At 42.4% G+C, this 20,157-nt stretch overlaps 1 protein-coding gene across 4 annotated transcripts in view; it reads right to left on the bottom strand.

Moving 5' to 3' along the window:
• Positions 1-20,157, bottom strand: part of USP13 (ubiquitin specific peptidase 13) — a 52,166-nt gene that overhangs the window by 18,778 nt on the left and 13,231 nt on the right. For all 4 annotated transcript variants that reach the window (XR_004242239.1, XM_032120279.1, XM_032120278.1 and 1 more), the window contains exons 3-10: positions 19,472-19,532; positions 10,326-10,447; positions 9,769-9,911; positions 9,400-9,584; positions 4,799-4,893; positions 2,985-3,172; positions 1,414-1,485; positions 1,054-1,147 (exon numbers count right to left, since the gene is read on the bottom strand). Coding sequence is in view for 3 of the 4 variants with exons in the window: in XM_032120279.1 (XP_031976170.1) it covers positions 1,054-1,147; positions 1,414-1,485; positions 2,985-3,172; positions 4,799-4,893; positions 9,400-9,584; positions 9,769-9,911; positions 10,326-10,447; positions 19,472-19,532 (960 nt within the window). In the remaining variant the exon portion in view is untranslated. The remainder of the gene's footprint in view (positions 1-1,053; positions 1,148-1,413; positions 1,486-2,984; positions 3,173-4,798; positions 4,894-9,399; positions 9,585-9,768; positions 9,912-10,325; positions 10,448-19,471; positions 19,533-20,157) is intronic.

Raw genomic sequence — 20,157 nt, forward strand, 5'->3', positions numbered from 1 at the left:
TCATTAAACTGAACTAATGAAGACAAGTACTGTTAAATGCCAGTAAATGCCTACCACAATCTGACAGAGTTTTACACCATCTGTCATCAAAAAGTTCTCAATATCTCATCTAATAGTGGCTGCTGAGCTAAACATGTAGGTGCAGCTTTATTCCAAGGACTCAGATCCCTGAACTTCCAGCACAGTATTTTCCAGTCACAATCCTGCATGTGTTTAGAAAAGCAGGTCATATGGACATATGGAGTTTGCTGAAATCTGTCCCACTATTCCTTTGTTCCAGTGGAGTGCTGATTAGTCTTGAACTTTATTTGATGGGAACAAGCAGGATTCATTTGCTGTTCCAAAACAGTGAATAGCCACCGTACAAAGCAATTACTCAGGAGACACAGGACTTCCAGATCATGCAAACTACTCTGTCCCAGATGCTCCATCTGTCCAAAATCTTATTGGCATTCTGATTTCAGGAGAAATTCCTATGTCAATAATTGATAGATGAAGGTAGATGAAAATATCTATTTCCATGGCAACCACCACCATCCCTCTGTGGCAGAAGCATGCAATACTTCAGTGGCTCTGCATGGCTCCTCCACCTCCATGAAAGCCTCCAGCATAACCTAATCTTGCATTATCTAGACAGCTTCTCCTGAAATCAAGTGGAATATTATCAGACACTTCCTGGAAACAATTCTTTAGCTCCTTCTACTTCTTTCTGAAATTTAAAGAGGATTTAGAAGTTTGCTTCTAGGACTCTCTGGATAACTTTTTTGTTGCTGTTCCTCAGAGAAGATAAGCATTGGTTGCAAGTTCTGTGAACACTTGCACTCACACTGGAGCAGCAGAATACTTTATCAGCAGAACCAATGCTCGCTTTGATGCGCTGCACAAATAGTGCCTGACTAATTTATCCCTGACTTAGTATCCTGCACATTCCACCTTGCTAAGCATCCCATCCATGCTGGATCCACACGTGTTCCTCAATGCCCAGCACCTGTTCCCTTTCCTCAGGGTATCACTTTTACCTAGTTACCAGGCTGTACAAACTCAGGCAAATACCTTGTGTTCTTCTTTCATCACCTGCTCAATAAGCTCAGATTTCATGGGAGGCTTAGAGTATTGGCCTGAAAGGAGGCCGTGTCCCAATTTAGCCCTGTAAGGAAGAAAGTGGTGGGGAGGAAACAAATATGTGAGAAAAACAGAAAAGAAGACTTATTTCAAGCAAAAAAAAAAAAGTTTACTGCTTTTGACTCCTTGATGAGCCATCATTACAACTGCAACTAAGTGGTCAAATCTTCTCATTCTCCCTGTGCCATATCTCACTTCTGAGCTCATGAAAAGGTGTTCTTTTGCTCTGCCATTAAATCATTTAGATCCTATTTAACCTGACCAAGTAAATAACTGAGAAATGTCACTTACATCTGAGTGTTGAAATCTTGTGTTGGATCAAGAGGGGAGTAGTCAAATATTCGTGGAAGGTTTCCCACATACCTGGGCAGCAAGAACAAAGCAGAAACGTTCAAATATTGCAGCTTAGTGATTCAATCTATCCCCAATGAGTGCTTCTATCATGCAAAAATAATAGTAAAGAAATTAAGAAATGGACATTGAGGTTTTACTTGGAAGCTTCTAGCTATAAAGAATATGGCTGTGTTGTTCATTTGGAATTTACATTCTATTCCTTAATCTTGCAAAAGCTGCAGGATGGTGTTGGTCAAAACCTCAGAGCTGAGTTGAGAACCAGTGTACTTTCTACTCCCAACCAACATAACCAAGTAAATTCAGGTTTGTATCAGGACCAAAATATGTAAAAAGAATGTTTCTATTGAGTTTCACAGGAGAAACAATTCTGACAACAAACACTGAGGGAAACGTTGTTCTAACCAGCCTGTTGGAAAGTGAAGCATTCAGCAGCACTCTCTGAGCATTGCTGCCCTTGAGCACAGGAAGAAATGGGCTGGGTAGGTATGGTCATGGTGCTGGGCCCTCTCTCTTCAAAGATCTCCACTGTATTGATGACACTAAGTCCTCCAGGAAACGCCCAGGACCATGCTGTGGAAAATGATCTTCCTTAATAAAGTCCATTTTGATATTTTTCAACAGTGGAGGTAGAAGAGCTGGCACTCAATGAATCTATAGACTGTGCTCTATGTGGCTAACAAAGAAAATAAACAAAAGTTTTCTCCCTCTTCTTCTCCAGAAAGTAATTTCTAACATGAAAACCTGGGAGGCTTTCCAAAATCTAAAAGCTTCACTTCCAGCACATACACTACTGCTGCTTTGGAAGGAAAGGGCACTCAGAATTTTATTTCAAACCATGGACTGTCCTATATAAAAAGGCTTCTCTCCTCGGAGTGATGCATTCAGTTTTGATCATTCAAGACTATTTCATATTTTTCTGTTGTGCTTTTGTCCTTTTACTCTCAATTATTAAGTGAAAGAATAAATTTACACTACTCTTTTCACTATTTTTTTAAAATTTAATTAAAATATGGCTTGGATAGTTTCCCCCCTTAGCCAGACCCGCATGCAACAGGTGCACTGTTTTTCATTAGCATGAATCAGTATTAATGGTTGTGCCACTTTTTGGCACAAATCACACAGGAGCAGCAGAATGACTCCTGCAGCGATACTGGCATGGGCCAGTACAAACCCCCTAATGTGATACTGATGATACCCAGGGAAATGGAGATATCTGCATCTGTATAGAGAAAGTAGAGAGAGAGACATCAAATTTACAAGGTGGCATATGATTTCCTAGCACTGAAGTTGAGACAGCAAGTTTTTATTTCAAAGGCAGATTGGGTTTTGTGTTCCAGCCTTTTCCAGAACAGACCAAAACAATCACTAAATCCTCCAAGAAGCTGCTGAACTGAATGAAAGAGACCTGTCTGCAGGTGAGGCAAAAACTGAATTACCATTTTTCCTAGAAAAACAATAAATTGATGAATGCAGCAGGTAGTGACAAGAACTAGTTTGGAGCTACTTACGCTCGCTGGAACTCTGGGATGCTGAAAATGGCTTGCATGACAGCATTGAGGTAGCAGCTATTTCCCAGGTTCTTCATGCCAGTGTATCCTGGGCCATACATGGGCTTGAGTTTCACGCCAGCTTCCTGAATCACTTCCCATTCTGAGACTCTTGGCTTTATGTCATTATCTCTTAGCCCATTCTCTGTCTGAAAGCAACGAGATTTTCTTTTTAGTCTCTTTAACTTCTGCCATAATTATGTTGCTGTCACCATCACCACCAACTTTGTGAGCTATACTCCAAAAAATGAAGAGCCAAATCAATGGGCAAGGCAAGGTAAATCCTGCATGTAGGGGAAGATGAGGGTCAGAAAGCCAGCAGTTTGTTCCTCCAATACAGCCTTAGCTCTTTAGCACAGGCCCCTGGTTCTTCAAATGCTCCCTGGTGTGACCTCAATCCCAGCTGGGAGCTTCACTTCTCTCAGGCCTGTGACCTCAAGCCTCAGCATCAAACACTGCATTTTTTTCAGGTTTCCTATTCCATTTGTAATGGCCATGAATAGCTGCTGCTGTAGAAGCTGTTCCTAACAAACAAACCACATGAAAAGCTACAGATCCAAGGGCTCTTCCCTTCTTTCAAATGGTAAAAGCCCATAATTTGTGACACTGAAGTTTCTCCCCTCTAACACTCAGCCTTCAGCCTGTAGGTGTGGGTCACTACAGTGTCATTTACTGCTGGCACTACTCTGTCACTTCTCAAAGAATTGTACAGACCAAACACCAGAGGTGAAACCTCTGCAACAGCTAAGACTAAGTTTTTGAGGTTGCTGAGTAAAACAGGCTTTCCAGAAATATTTGGATAAAAGAAACTTCTTATTCATGGTACTGGCAAGGACATTAGTATACCAAAAATTTTATTAGTACCACGAAGAGTTTTGAAAACACAGTTTAACTCTTCTCTATCATTTCAATTATTATCAGTTTTCTCACTCCTTGGACAATTAAATGCACTTAAGCAGTAGCAGATTTGTTCCTTTTTAACAGTTTTCATGTTCTCAGGTAGTCATACTAGGTTCTATGCTTGAGTAAAAAAACCCAGAAAACAACAAACCAAATCAAACAAAAAATCCAGCACAACCACAAAAAAACCTACCTGCCTTTGTAAAAATATCCTATTCTGATTTCTTACATCATTTAAACAGAACTGGAACCAACATCCACTAAGACACAAGTTATTAAATGTACTTCTTCACTAATACAGACACACACAGAGAACCCTTTTTTCCCCAGTCCTTTTCTAGCATACCACACCTTAGACCATGCTGTTTTCTAGACTTGAGAGAATGCATTTTTCTCATTTTCTAATGTTTTTATTGACAAAATCTAAACTGAAATTTACCTAAAGAACTTTCAGCCTCTTTTTAACTTATCCATTATTTAGCTTCTTTTTGCTTATTACTTGTATCTGTTTACACATGCAATAGGCTTCCCTTCACTCACTGTCATTAAGTACTCTAGACATTCTTCTCAAATTGGATGAGGTTTTTCATCTTGAAGACAAATGCTACATGACCCAGGAAAAGTGCAAAATGAAAATTAAAGACCACAAGGTACCTCTTTCAGAAGGTAACTTCTGGATTTGAGAGCAAAGATTTACCCAGAACTCAGACAATAAACCCCAAATTAGCTGGCTGAACTTTACAAAGTTGAATACTGTCATAACAGTCTGAAGGAATCACAAATAAGCTTCAGGTGTCATTCTTCTCCTGTTTCTCTCCCACCCCTAAGTGAATAAACAAGTGAGCAACAAGCTAAATAAAAGATCCATTTCCTACCACTTGCATCTGCAGCATATCAATTCCAAAGTGTGCCAAATGTTTTGCTATATGTGGATCTAAAACCGGCTCCTCTTCATCAAAGGAATAGACATCTACAAAAGCAGAGAGAAACCAGTGAGGCCCAGTATCAAATGTTATCCCTTCTCTTTGTTTACCAACACTGCATTCCCAGTGCAGGGCTGCCTATACAAAATGCCTTGTTCATATTCTCCAAGTTTGGTTCTGGCCAGCAGAGAAGTGCACAGATACCCACATAGCTCAGTCAATATATTAACAGAATAGCTTTAAGCACTCTCCTCAGAAGAAATTATATGCCTCCACAGTAAATAAAAATATTTATAGGGATCATAGTATTTCTCCTCCCCCAAATAACAAATTTGTAGGGAAAGCAAGGAACAGGGTATGCAAAGTTCTCAGATATGTGGCCACTCCACATTTTGAACATGATAAAAAGAGATTATGAATTTTTGTAGAGCTACTAGATACAGACAGACACATTAAAGCTGTGAGTATATCAGCCCAACTCACTATTGCCAACAGTATTTTAATTTTTAGTACAGTTTAAGAAATCCACTTATGCCCTTTTCACACAGAGATACAGGGAGAACAGAGGAATTCTTTATTAGAATAAAGAGAGGTTTTTTGGATTACACACCACTGGATTGGACTTCTAAGATTAATCTAACCTTGTGGTTAGGGAGAAAGGCTGATTTTCTGAGTGAGATGTCTTGCTTTATTGTTTGGAAGATCTAGATTTCAGTTCTCTATGATAGGCCCTTATGGCCTTAAGTAAAAGCCCATAAACATTCTGGCAGGGCAAAGTTCAGACTGTGAAGGGAAGAAGTATGTCTAATGATGATATTTTCAATATGAAACCAAGTTTAATAAATCCAAAAGAAGGACAAAAAAATTGAGAGTAAAAATGTTCTTTTCTAGAGTTTACCTAGCGAGTCCTATAATGACACTGAGTTCAGAGCAGGTTTCACCTACTTGAACAAATAACAATAAAGCTGCAAGCATCATAAAGGGATAGAAGTGATAAGACATGCCCTTGTAAGACTTGAGCAGGCCTTCCATCTTTTCTCTGCTCAGGTCTCTACCTCTGTAGTAAATTACTGCTTCGGTGTCTCCTCATACCAAAATCCAGAATCCCTGTGCCAGTCTCCCTGCATTTCTCTCAGGCAAGTTTCCCTCGTGCCCAGCAGTTTCTCACAGTGACCTTGCTCCATAAGACCAGATCTAGGCTGACAGAGAAAGCTTAGCCAGGAGAAAGGAACAGAAACAAACTCAGGAGGAGATAGCAGGAACACTGATAAAGGCTGTTCACAGCACAAATATCCTTTCTGAGAGGTCCTTACCCTGGCCTCTCCTGGCAGCTGCAGACCCTGGCTCTAACTCAGCCCACCCCCTTTAACAAAAGGCATTCTCCTTGAAGTCTGCTAGTACCAAACCCACACTGAAACAACACACTGAAGGTTAGCCAAGAAATCAAAGACTAACTTTTAACATTGACCAGCCCTATGAAAAACCTCTCAGAGCAGGGAGCTGTGCTTTGAGCTGTGCTGCCAGCTGCTGATCAGCCATCAGATGCCCCATTAACATTGGTGCCCATGACCTTTCTGGCATGTGCGTGGCTGTAGCTGCCCATCTGCTGGAATTCCTCTGTGTGGTAGCAAATGCACCCAGAAGACATGACTGTTCATCCACACACATGGCATCACAACATTCCCATAGTATTCTGCTGAGGTCACAGCACAGCCAGAAGATCCCAAGAAGTTCAAACACCTGATGGAGTGAGATTACACAGCAACTGAGCTTGAGTGACTGCTTTCAGGGGGGAAGCTTTGATACTGTTTTCCCTCTGCTCTGACAACTGCAGAGAGCAAATCACCTGGGACTACTGACCCAGAGCAGCAGAAATGGACCACAAGACTAATGTTCTGCTCAAGAGCCCAGCTCGTGCCAGACTTCAGTACTTTCTGCTGTGTAGCTTGAGTTCATGGGAGAAAGAACTCACTTGTTTCAAAAAATCGAAGATGGAAGATAAGAGCTGCCAAACACAGGTCTGCGGTGCTGCCATACAGACTCTGGCAGATGAGGAATGTAGACAAGTCAGCAAATGTGACACACAACAACCTGGTGTCATTAGAGTGAGAAAGGGGGAAGTGGAAGGGGAGGGGGCAACCCACCAAGATAAATATGAGAGAACAAAGAATATTATTAAACAGAGAACAAAATCATAGAATATGCTGAGGTGGAAGGGACCCATCAGTACCATCTAGTCCGACTCCTGGCCCTGTGCAGGACACACAAAGAATCCCACCATGGGCCTGAGAGCGTTGTCCAAACACATTTTGAACTCAGGCTTGGTGCTGTGACCACTTTCCTGGGGAGATTTTTCCAGTGCCCAACCATCCTCTGGGTGAAAAACTATTTTCCTGATAACAATCATTATGATTAATATTATTTTAAGAAAAGAAACATGTCAATGCTACTTGACTTCATTTTCTTCCGCAGCTCAAGATTTACACCTGTTCTGGCTGTGTAAACATCTCTCCTTCCTACTTAGAGGAAATCAGGCAATGGTAACACTGTCCCTAAAGAAACAAGTGGCTCAGGATCCCCCCAAAAGGATCTGACAATTGCTAAGATTAGCATCCACAAAGCAACTCCTTCAAGTATCGGTCACATGGGGTTTCCCCTGGCCAATGCCCCATTCCATGCCTCAATCTATTCCCAAAGAAGCAACCTCATAGTGACTTGAAATAAATGTCAAGAGAGGCAGCAGGTAGCACAGTCTGCCCAGTGCTCAGCCCACTGAGGCAAACAACGTTTCTGACTCTCTGGTGCATCCTGTCCAAGGTAGAAGAGTGGAAGAGAAGTTTGGTTCAGTTTCTGCCCTGATCCCAGATGTATCTACTGGAGCTAATGCCTCAGAAACCTTTCATAATGTACACAGCACAGACATCTCAGGGCAAGACAAAGAGCTCTCCTCTGTGTACATGGAGGGTGAGTGTCAGTGGAATACTGGCACCACCTCCTTCTCCTTCCTCCTGGTGTGAAAAAGGAATAAATTATGTCAGGACAGGGACTAGCGCTTATTACTCCTCTACTGTCACCTCTTCACCTCTAACCAGGGAAGCAGAAAACAGAAAGATTTTGTGTCACCATCAGCCACAGAGCCTCTCTCCTGAAGCCCATCTGTAACCCAGAGGGGTTATGAGTACCACAGCAATATAGATCAGAGACAGAATAATTGCTGCAAAGGAACAAGGAAGGTTGGGGGAGGGAAGATTTTTCTACAGGGAAACCAAGTAAACATCATCCAGAAGAACAAAGGTCTGTGGAGAACAGCTGGTGCCTCTCATTCAGAGGAAAGGATGACAGCCTGTCCTTTGTTATCCCAAAGGCCACATAAGAGAGGAAGCAGCTGATCAGTGGGAGGCACAACAACAGAAGCCATAAGGAAACAAGTATTGCTGCTAAAGATGGGAAAGAAAAGAAAAATTTCTGAAACAAGAACCTACAGAATATCCTGTTTGTTTTGTACATGCAGTTGAAACCTACAGCTGGGCAAATCCTAAACACCTTCAATAACTGAGAGATTTGGATAGAAATCACCCAAGACCAGGCTCATGCAAGGAAAAAACATTCCATCTGGGAGAGAAAAAAATGGTTTTTGCTAAGTGTTTCTGTGGCACAGCTGGTTGAATCTGACTACAGTTGCCTTTCCTCAACACTGAACAGGACTTAGAAAAGCTCTCAAATGATGGTTATTAAAAAAAGGGGCTGCTCTAAACAGCAATTTTTTGTCTCTGTAGTCATAAGCACTAAAGCCAAAACATAATCATGCTATGTGTTCTTCCATTTTTACTTCTCCAGGCAGCTGCAACAAAAGGTCTCTTTGCTTATGACTTTTTCAGCTCCTCATGTTTTTATTCCATTTAATCCTCACACGCCATAATCCCCTCTGCAGCAACGCTGCAGAACATCACACTTGGAGAATATGCAAACAAGGACACAGCTACAGCTTTTTCCCCCTCTCAAGATCATCACACATTTTACAAATGAGCATCACAGCAGCCCCACAAAGATGAGTGTTCATTAGACTGTTTCAGCAACATTTTGTTCAATAAGGAAAAAGAGCACTTTCCACTGTGATTAAAAAACCCATACATGCTGTTACAAACAGCCTTCTAAATTTAAAAAGCTCATTACCCTGTTGTTGTTTCTTTGTTACAGAAAGTTGAACCATTTGCCCTAGGAAATGCAGCAGAACTAAAAAATATTGTTTCTCCAGATTCTGTTGTTTCAAACTAATACCATTCTTCTGTTATAAGCCTAGTATTCTATGAAACCCCCAAAAATATTTATACAAAATATAAAATGAGCAGATAAAACAGGCATGGGCTTTCTCAGAATGGAGTGTGTGTCATCCCCCCCAACCCTGATCAACACTTGCAGGCTCCCAGGGTTTCCTTTCCGTATCACACTCTCAAACGCTTGCACTAGAAGCACGAACACAGTTGGGAATAGATGCACACTGTCAGTCTCATGCACAGAAGGTACCTCATCTCAGAACATGCCCTGTGGCTGACCTGCTCCATCAGGAGTGATGGTTCCCAGCTTCACTGCCAGGGGATAACCTGTCTCCTTGTAGTGCTCCATGGCGTGCCCGTTGCCCCCGCTGCCGTCGAAGAACCACTTCCCGCACAGCACAGAACCATCCGTCAGGTTCAGCCACAGGTTCTCCCGCAGGTCACACTTGGAGCACTTCCAACCACTGCGAGACAAAACAGAGAGAAACAGCAGGAATACAGGAGCCAGTCCTGGATTTCCCATTACAGCAGGCCAAACCAACCTTCACAGCCAGCCACGCAAGGGAATCGTGGCTGAGTTTCTGCCTTTAGTTCAGTTACCCTGACTGAATTAGAGAGCATACAAGGAACAAACCTTACTGTCCTCACCTGGGGGGAATTCTAACACCATTGTCTAACTGTACAAGTGTTTTGGCATGTTTAGATGCCTGCAGTTCTTCTTCCCAGGAGTCAGGTTCCTGCTTCCTGTAGGGTGATTTTGCACTGAGGAGTGCATCACAAGCTATCGTCACCTGGAAGACAAGTGGATGTCAGTCAAAGCCTTACACGACTCAGTGACAGGACAGAACTTGGCATTCAGCCTATTGCTAACCACATACAGAACTGCTTATCAGTAGACTATTTATATACTCAAATATGCATCTAATCTTTTAGACTGTCATCATTATTTTAGCAGGAGAGTAAACACATGTACTATGTGAGCTTTCCTAGGACAAGCTGGCACCATAATAAGGGAATGAATACAGGAGATAGAAGGAAATACAAGAAACAAAGATGACTTTTAAAATTACTGACACTCTTATTATAGCTAGTTAAGAAAGATCTTTATGTCCAAACAAGTACTGCACATAAGACAACAAGACATCATCTTAATAAAAACAGAAACAGGAGACAATTCCTATGACCACTTCCACACACTCACTGACCAGTGCTGGTAGCTCTTCTATGTTGGGTAATGAGATTTCATAGTGATCAGGAAATATAATAAGTTTTGCTTCATCCTCATATTCAAAGTCATCACTGTTGAGATCACTGCTTGTCTCTAGATCTGGAAAACAAGATGGGGAATGTTAGGAGATTGCCCCACCATCCAAGGTTCCAAAACTGTGACACTATAAACAGTGCTTGCCTGGCATCAGCCAGTGGTTTTTCCTGGCTAGAAATATTTGTGAAATCCTGATCTAAACTGAAATCTCACCATCCTGCAAGAGAATGTTCTCAGGACCAAGATTTCCACTTGATGTCATCCCCGATCACAGATACAGTTGGTTTGGCCTCTCTCTAAGCAGCGACATTGCATTCTGCAGCTAACAAAATTCTGCTCCTTTTGGACAAAATCAGGATGCAATACTGCTGTGCCTTTTACCCAGCATTTTGAAATGCTATAAAGCACAGAGACCAAGTCGCACTGCACATGCCCAAACTGCAGAGCACAAATAAAAAGAGCACCCCATGTTTTCCAGATCACAGACCTGGCTGAAACGTGCTGTGGCTGCCATCTATCTTGAACCTGTGGTCTTTCCTTCCGTAAAGATGTCCATGGCTGGAAGTATTCCTGTGTCTCATCCATAGTCTCAAATAGCTGCAGCAAGTACAGTAACACCACCAATGTCCCTCTGTTGCTAACTCTACTCCTTAACCAGTGTAACTATGTTTAAAAAGCACTCATTAACTACTAAAGCTTTCCTTTGAAGATCAAGCCCTCCACAGTGTTTGTGTGCATTCTTCTTCCAGTGTTGGAATGACTTCTTTTCTTAAATATGAGCCTTGACCAAGCAACATCAGCTAAAATGCTTGCCCAGAAATATGTGGACCCTGAGAGAAGCAGGAGGGTATATTGGGAACTAAATGGCTAGTGTTCGTATCTCTAGCTCCGTGAAAAGATATAATTATTAATATAATTATCACACAGTGACAAGACTGAGTTAAAATCTTGTTCTGTTCTTCCTAGGACAAATGAAAAAATTAAGACCAAACATGCACGTTTCAGAAATTTCACAAGATTCAATTGCAAGAACTTCCAAGTCAATGATGGGATTTTCTGGATCCTTCTCCCATTTGTAGATGTGGAATCCACTGTATTCTGATGTACCAGTCACTGACAGAATAAGGTTCAACCAAAAAAAGAGATATGTTAGCAGTGGCCAAAGCTGGCTCTTAATTTCCCCCCTAGTACATGCAGATGCTTAATGAGTCACTTGACCCTAAACGAGCACTGGCAGCAACCACTACACCCTGGGAATGCCTGAAATCTCAAATGTATGTTTGGGACAGAGGTGAGGATGACAGAAGCCAGATTCAGAAAACTGAGCTCTCTATTTACCCAGAGGGCAGTAACAGACTGAGAAGCCCAAACGATAAAACAAGTACCAAAATATATTTTAACTTGACCTGGAAAGACCACCTCTTGAGAGGAACATCAACTCTTGGCTCACCTGCTGCACCAGCCAGCCCTGAGGTGACAACCCCCACCGTCAGTGACTTCCAGCAGCATGACCCCTCTCTCAGCAGCAACCAACAAAAACTCCTTCTCACCAGCTCAACACAGACACAAAAGCAAGAACATTTTCATACTGAAAGCATGACATTTTTAGAGAATGTATTAATCCATTACCAACTCCTCAAATCACACCATTTCATAATGATCCCTCACTTTACTCCAGGCTTCTTTCCCAGCTTGTATTACAGTTCTGTGTTTGATAAAGGGGTGAATCTCTACAGATGCAGTCTGTAACAGCTCTTCTGCTCTATGGAACAAGGAAACGGAGCTGATGGTGCATATGGCAACGCATCACAGGGAATTTTCACTTATTTCCCAGAAATTTGATGGCGGCCAGCATAACAAAGCCAAAAGTACTGACCACCTCCTAAATGGGAGAGAGGTTCCTCAGAGAGGATAAAAACTCAGTGTATGTTCAGCCAGATTTAGAGGCAGTGAGCCTCCTGCAGGGCTGTGGTCACGCAGTGCCTCAGCCACCAGAGGGAACCTGGCACCAGCTCACAGCGGCCACCGGCTTCTGGGGACATGTGTGAGACCTGCTGATCTTCACTGCCTTGCGCTGTTGACATTAAGCTCACAGCACTTGCAATCCCCTTATAGAAATAGCAGTGATAGGTTGTCTGTGTTCAAAATTCAGACACACACTGCAGCTCATCTCCCAGGCCAGACAGCAGCCAGAAGTAGTAGAGACTTCACCGCTGCTGGCCTGACCTGCATCTGAACCAGTGATCCAGGGATGAAAGATGGAGTATCCTATTAGCAGTCATCTGCTGTCATCTAAGGATTTCACATGCTTAGGAGCACCAGCCTCCTGTGAGCAATGGGCACAGAAGGGAATTTCCTTTTCACCTCCTCAGGCTTCATGCCATTTGTGCTGGCAGAAAAGCAGAAAACAGTGTCCCATCAGCATGGGACTCCTTCTGCCTGACATGCCAATATGGCAGCATCCCACTTGTTACTTTAAAGAAGGATACACAAAGCTTCATAACAGTCCTGGGAAACACCATGAGGATTTAAAATTCCCCTTTTGAAGGTGACGGTGTAAAGCTGGTACACTTCCACCTAACACCTACTCCCTCTGACTAGGTATTAAAAAATACTGCCTTATCACTCTGAAGACAGCTTCTCAGAGTCCAGACCCAGTACATAAGAGTGGAATGGAATTCTAAGGTCACTGACTGAAATCCCTCCATACAGCAGATGACCATATAAACTGATCTCTTTTGGTGACTGTCAGAGAGAGCCCTTAATGATGTCAGTTGAAACATCACTCATATTTTTAAATCTTGGCTTGTGCGTGCTGAGACACAGAGCTGTTAAGTTTAGTAAGAAATTGTACCTGCATTATATTTTCTGTGCCTGTGCATGGCTGAGAAAGTGTGGGGGTAGAAATAATAAAAGTAGATGACTGTGACTTTAGAAGGCAATGGAGCCCACACTAAATGAGGGCAAGTTGACCCTGAAGCCACTATGCATCATGTGCTGTCTGCAGGTAGTTTCAAACAAGTGCAGAATTTTAGAGAGGAATAAGTAACTATAGGAAAGAGGAGTAGGGTGAAATCTACTTGCATGTGGAGCATATTTGATTAAAAATTAACACTAAAGACACTGAAAAACATGAACTTTCAAGTACTATACTTCATCCAAAGCTGTTTCTTGATCAAGGATGTTCTTCCAAGATGCTCTGTGAGGAGAAGGCAGAAAAAGGCTTTACTCAGTTCTGAGACTGAGCCATAAGACAACGAGCCAGTTTACAATCTTTTCAAAGAGTGACAGCTTGATGGTCAACATCCACACGACACTGTTTTCCCTTCCAGTGGAGTAGCACCTTTCTGGTGCCTCCTGAGAGCCCCAGTTAAACCCTGGGGCCACCAAAACAAAGCATTCATAGGTTGCAAGTGTTGTGTTGGGAGGCCAGGACGACAGGAAAAGCAAAGCAGCAGACACCTTAGAGCAGAGGCTCAACTGACGCTGTTATTTTGGGCGAGTGGTCGGTAGAGTAAATTTACTGCACTCACAAGGCATCACTGAGTGATGGTGAGAAATGCACTGCTGCTGAACTGACTGAAAACAGCAGCTGGGAGAGACAGTACTGTAATGTAAACCAACCCAGCAGAGGGGAAGAGAAGGAGTGGATGTGTCCAGATCAGATTTAGACAAGTTACCAACTGACTGCACTAATAATAGGAGCATAAGGAGACTCCAGACAGGACCCCCAAATGGGATTTCCTGCACATATGGATGTGGCTGTGTGTGTGAAAGGCAATACAAACACGAAAATTGAATGAGGATGTTGACTAGCGAGTCTACAACTAATTTTGAAACCCTAGAAAGACATCTTAGGAATCTGGGCTTGATCCTGCTCTCGCTGAAAGCAATGGACAAATTTGTATTGACTGGGAAGTGGAGGCCTGAGTCCTTAAATCAAATTATTTCTTCCTGAAGCCTTTAAATAATAGCGAATTGTAGCAGCAGCACTTTGCAAACTATAAGCGGTTCAGTTCATTTGTTTTCAAGCACATTCAAAATATTAACTTCATCAGATGAGTTGCAAAAAAGAAACATTTTTTTTTACAAAATTACTTTCCAGTCAACATTTTCCTTCGCAGAAAAATGAAAAGTAAAACTTCCCACAAGGATCATTCGGATGATTCACTACTTGTAAAATAACATTCAAACTGCTTGCTACATCCCCAAAGCATTTTTATGTTGCTCCTATTGCTAGGTAAGATCTCACCCCTTGCATTTCTGGGACATTCCTGTGTTAAACAAGCAAAACTAAACAACCAAAATTCAAATTCATAACTGTTTTGACAGCAGCATGTGTTAATCTAGTCTGATTTTCACAGTTCTACCTAAACTAGTAAACTATTAAGACTCCATTAGTGTAAGGTATCTGCTCACCATCATATACTCAATTCAAGCATAAATGGCAGAACTAAAAAGCAACAGCTAATCAGTTCCACTGCTGCTGCTGGGGAATATGCACAGTTTTACTGGGCTAAATTGTAAAAATATTGCTGGGAAATGCTTAAATTCTCCTACATCACAACTTTTCATTCACAGATACAGACACTCTGTATGTGCTTACTCACATAAATATAGACTTTAACCACTCAAGGCAAATGTCCCCTTCAGAAGCTCTCCAAACAAAAACATCCTTACTGCAAACAGGGTTCTGCTCCTGCCTATGAGACCTGGGAGAACAAAGTGAAGCTGTGGTCAAATCCAGTACAGCCACTCTTAGGAACGGCCTTTACACTTGGTAAAGGAGCCATGAGTGCATCCACTGCCATCAGCAGGGAAATGCCATTGAGGAAAAGCTCAGCAAGTTTACAAGTTCTCCCAGACTCTCCAAGTGAAAGTTTTCCTTTCCAAGGTCCCCTGAGACCAACTGTGTGTCACAGATTCTGCTCCTTGCTGACACTCTCCTCACCAGCAAACACAGATCTGCTGACAGAGCTGTTCATTTGAGGACTTCAAAACACTTTTAATTGATGGTCTGAGTTAGCCCTGACTTTGCTCAAAACAGAGCTCCCACAGCTTGCTGCACTGGCAGATGATGTTCTGGTAACCACTCTGGGACAGGACATCTGTCTAGGGGCAAGTTTTACGATAGCTCTGTATAGCCAGGAGTCCAGGCTCTGGCACGGATCAACAGATGCTCAGGAAGAGGGCATGAGGACCAGGCAAAAATGTGGTGATTTCTCCCTCAATGCAGAACTCAAGTATCTACCTGAGGTGTTTTGTTTGCTGGGGATGAGGGGGGATGGTGTTTTCTAGTTGGTTTTGGAGAGAGAAACGGGGACATACTGTGTGCAGATAGATTTTTTCCATTCAAAAGAGAGGTTCACTTCCTATTTATAAAGCAGAATGATAGAGAACAAAATATAAAGTGTTGCTTTACTGGTGTTCCACTTAAATCTCCCACTGCTGCTGACAGCTGACATTTCGGAGAACCATTCAGCCCATCTCTCTCTCAAAACCACCTCTCTGAGCAGCAACAAGTAACTTGGACCACATCCCTGTGCACACACAGTCAAAGCACCTCTCTTGTCTTCTTTGCATCTTTCAACTACTTCACCTATTGTTCAGTTACTCAGTAACACCTTAAAAATCACTTTTAGATTTAATCTCTTAGATAATTTTAAATCAACCAGCAAATTCCATTTCTTCAGTTTGCAATCCCTTTCCAGACCACTTACATTGCATTAATTCTTCATAATTAGAACATTATGAAGGACTCTGCTGATAACTCCTGGGATAACAAGTTCAGGGGACTCTGCTGGTAACTCTGTGGTAAAAACTGGACCTCCAGTGCCTTCAGCACAAGCATCTTCCCCCTAATTCTGCTACCCCTTTTGACCAGGAGCTCACAAGGAAGATCACAGGACATCCCATTAACTGAGTTTTTCCTATTCACACGTAAGGCACTGAATAAGACAGACAGTCTGCTTTAGATATCACCCCAAACCCCCTGAAACATTGCACAGCCTGAGCTGAAGTTGTCATGCCCACACTGCCCAGCAACACCTAAACCAGCCAGATTAAAGGCAGTTCATACATTTCAAGAAACAATGCTGTTATGCTTCCTGATTACACAGAACACTCACAGCCAACACCCTCCAGCCTTCTCCAAAGAAAACTAAACCAAAACATGCCCACAACCTAATGCACATGTGCACATGCACACACACTTTGCTGTGAATCTTTCCATGTTTAGGGAAGTATCAGTATTGCAGTTGACTGGCCAAGCAGCCTGTGTTTTAGTGCATTTACTAGAGAGCAGCAGTGCTAGAAAGTAATCAGTGAGCATCTAAAAGATGTTTTCCTAATACTAAAGAGATTGAAAGGGGTTTAGTATCTTTAATAGTTTTACATCAAAGAGGATTATAACAAGCAATGTAACAAATGCCCAAACTGGATTGACTTTGTACACAAAGCTTAAATCTCCAGGCCTTCAGGGAGTTATTGATAGACACCTAGAAACACAGGGATTCTGGAGTTTCCCACTGATCCTTGTCTGGTTTTGTCTGCCAGGGCAAGCCCTACCTGGCATGTCACATACCAGGGCTGCACCAGCCAGGATAAATTAACCATGAGCCAGCAAAGTGTTCTCGTGTCCTCTGAGAAGGCCAGTGGTATCCCGGGGACATTAAGAACAGTGTGGCCAGCAGATCAAGGGAGATCATCCTCCTCCTCTACTCTGCCCTGGTGGGGCTGCACCTGGAGTATTGCATCCAGTTCTGGGCTCCCCAGTCCAAGAAAGACAAGGAACTACTGGAGAGGGTCCACTGGAGGGCTACAAAGATAATTAGGGGACTGAAGCATCTCCCTTAGGGGGACAAGCTGGGCCTGTTCAGCCTGGAAAAGAGACTGAGAGGAGATCTTATCAAATATCTTAAGGGCAAGTGTCAAGAGGGTGGGGCCAGATTGTCTCCAGCAGTGCCCAGTAACTGGACAAGGCACAACAGACACAAATTGAAACACAGGAAGCTACATCTGAATATGAGGAAAAGCTTCCTTACTTTGAGGGTGACAAAGCACTGGACCAGGCTGCCAGCAGAGCTCGTGGAGTGTCCTTCTCTGGAGATATTAAAAATATGCCTGGATAGGATTGTGTGCAGCCTGCTCTACATGAACCTGCTCCAGCAGGGGATTGGACTTGATGATCTCCAGATGTCCCTTCCAACCCCAACCATTCTATGATAGGTACCCAAGGTCACAACGAGGAAGACAGAATTATAACAACCTGTTTAGATGAGAAGATCAGCAGCTCTGAACCAGTGAAAAAGATGTTGGAGTAAGAGATAAGATGCCAAATTTTGCTCACCACCTCTGCTGCTGTCACATGCAAAATTATCAAATCAGATGACCTCTCTGTGCTTTCGTTTCCTCAGCTATGAACTAGGACAGGAATAATTCTTTGTTCTTTGCTTTAAGCATGGCCAAAACCAGTAACACCTGCTGATCCAAAGAAATGGACACAAAACACTTGGATGCATGGAAGTACCATCTCCAGGATCAGAGCAGATTTGATACCAGTCTACTCCCAGCCAGCAGGGGCTGCAATGAAGACTAGAATAGACCAGATGAGGTACATTTTCAAAGGTGCATTAGATTCCAGCAGTGCTGGATTAAATGGTGATAGATCCAATTCCTAAAGTCAGCCCAGTGAAACTGCACTGCCTTCAGGAGTTCCCTTGGAGCTGCTGCTCAAGACCTACTCAGGGGGAACAAAATGCTCATGCACAAGGGTAGAATTTGAGCATTTCAACGTGGCACATCAGAGACACTCTGCCAGTACCCTGTGTGCCAGCACACCTCAGTGACAGGAGCCTTCAGGTGTATGCAGAAGACCAGCAAGAGTAGAATTTGAATGTGCTTTTGTGCTTTGTATTTACACTCACACTGCTAACACTGTACAACCACTGCTGCACTGCAGCCAGCTTTGTTTCTAAACCCATTCTTTTATAAGCATCCAGTGACAACCATGATTTTCAATGTAAACTGGCAGGAAATAGCATTTAGACCAGCACCTGCAATGTAACAGCCTCTTCCTACAAAAGAAGTCTAATTTTTTTATGACTTATTTTCAGAGTTTTTTCTTTCTTAGTCCTCATTGCAAGACTTACTTACATTAACAACAACAATTTAATCAATCACAATCTGCAAAGACCTCTTAGAGACACATTCCACAGATCAAAGCAATTCCAACAGAAGGTCATTCTATTGTTTCCCTTTAGCCCTAAGAGCTGGCAATTGTAAAGAAAACATTTCACCTACACGTTACCTGAAGAAAAATTCACTATTTACTATTAATACAGAGACAATAAATAATAGATGAATTGAAGAAATACCACAGGCTGTGGGAGAAAAGAGAATACAGGCTTTTCATCACATTCTCCTCATCCATATTTATGAGTCCCTCAGGTTTTCTGGGTAATCTGAATAAATGGATTTTGGATGATATGGGCATGGTAAGAAAACTGCTTTCCATGAAGCAAGGGAATATAACAGTGGACATAACAGAATTAGAGATGCTCATGATATATGTGCAGTTGCATTCATTACAGGAGAGACCACAACATCACTGAGGAGCATTTACCTGTGTAACAACTTTAAAATGGTAACAACCCTTCCTATGGCCAGCTGCCAAGCAGAATAGAGCCACAGTGAGGCCCTGATATATATAAACACTAAGTATGGGTAAACATTTTAATAAAAGGGTGCTTTGTGGAAATCACAAAGAGAGAGAATGGAGAGAATTAGTAAAAAATGCCTATCAAAGCCTAGGCTGTTTGAGAATAGTTGAGGATCTATTTTACGTTTAAAATGTTTCATGTATATATACACACATCTCTCAATATACACCAAAATGGTTAAGAATTATGTATTTGCCAGGACAAACTTTAAAATCTAGAACCAAAAGTTAAAAAGAAAGCCAAAACAAACAGCAGGAAAAGAAAACCCAAAAGGAGCCCCAAAGCTAGACACAATGGTGGGCAGAACCCAAGTTCACTTGCAGACAGGGTCAGAAAAGGACTGCATGAAAGCAGCTGCTCACAATACCTAAAAATAGCTTAGCATTCCTCCTTTTGGGTAAAGCTCCACCAGATGCTCCTGGTACCTTCTGGAAAGAGAGAAAGAAACAATTAAAAATCCATCAAGCGAGACAACAGTAAATCAGCATTAACCCCTTCTATTAAATCATAGCCCTTGATGAGCAAGAATGTAAATGCTCTTTGCTCACCCCTGACACTGGGACCCATCACCGCCCACCACCCCCACGGAGTGAGGAAGCCTCCACCTGAGTCCTTCACTCTTGTGTTAGCAATTAATCAGAGTGGGTCTCACAGCCACCATGGGTGACAGCTGTTCTGTCACCAAGACAGGGACACCCAGCACCTCTCAAACCTCTCTCCACTAGATCCCCAACAGTATTTCTTAATGACTAAAGCTGAATTAGAGAGCAGAAGAAAAGGCTATTATCTGCATAAAGGATTCAACCCTTCATAACTAATTTCAGTAGGACCACTTCACTTCGGTTAGTTCAGTTCATTTTCTTCTATCCAGAAAAAAATGCCCTTTCCATCAGGATCTACACCTGCCTCCACTAAGATGAAGCCACACTACCACGTTTTCTAAATATTAGGAAGTATGGAGGAAACTCAACAATACCCAAGCAATTGTTTAGTGGGGGATTTTATTGTAATTTTTAATTTAAGCTCCACAGCAGAAACAGTAACTTCCAAGAG

The sequence above is a fragment of the Corvus moneduloides genome, chromosome 10 (genome assembly GCF_009650955.1).
Source record: "Corvus moneduloides isolate bCorMon1 chromosome 10, bCorMon1.pri, whole genome shotgun sequence".
NCBI classification, from domain to species: domain Eukaryota; kingdom Metazoa; phylum Chordata; class Aves; order Passeriformes; family Corvidae; genus Corvus; species Corvus moneduloides.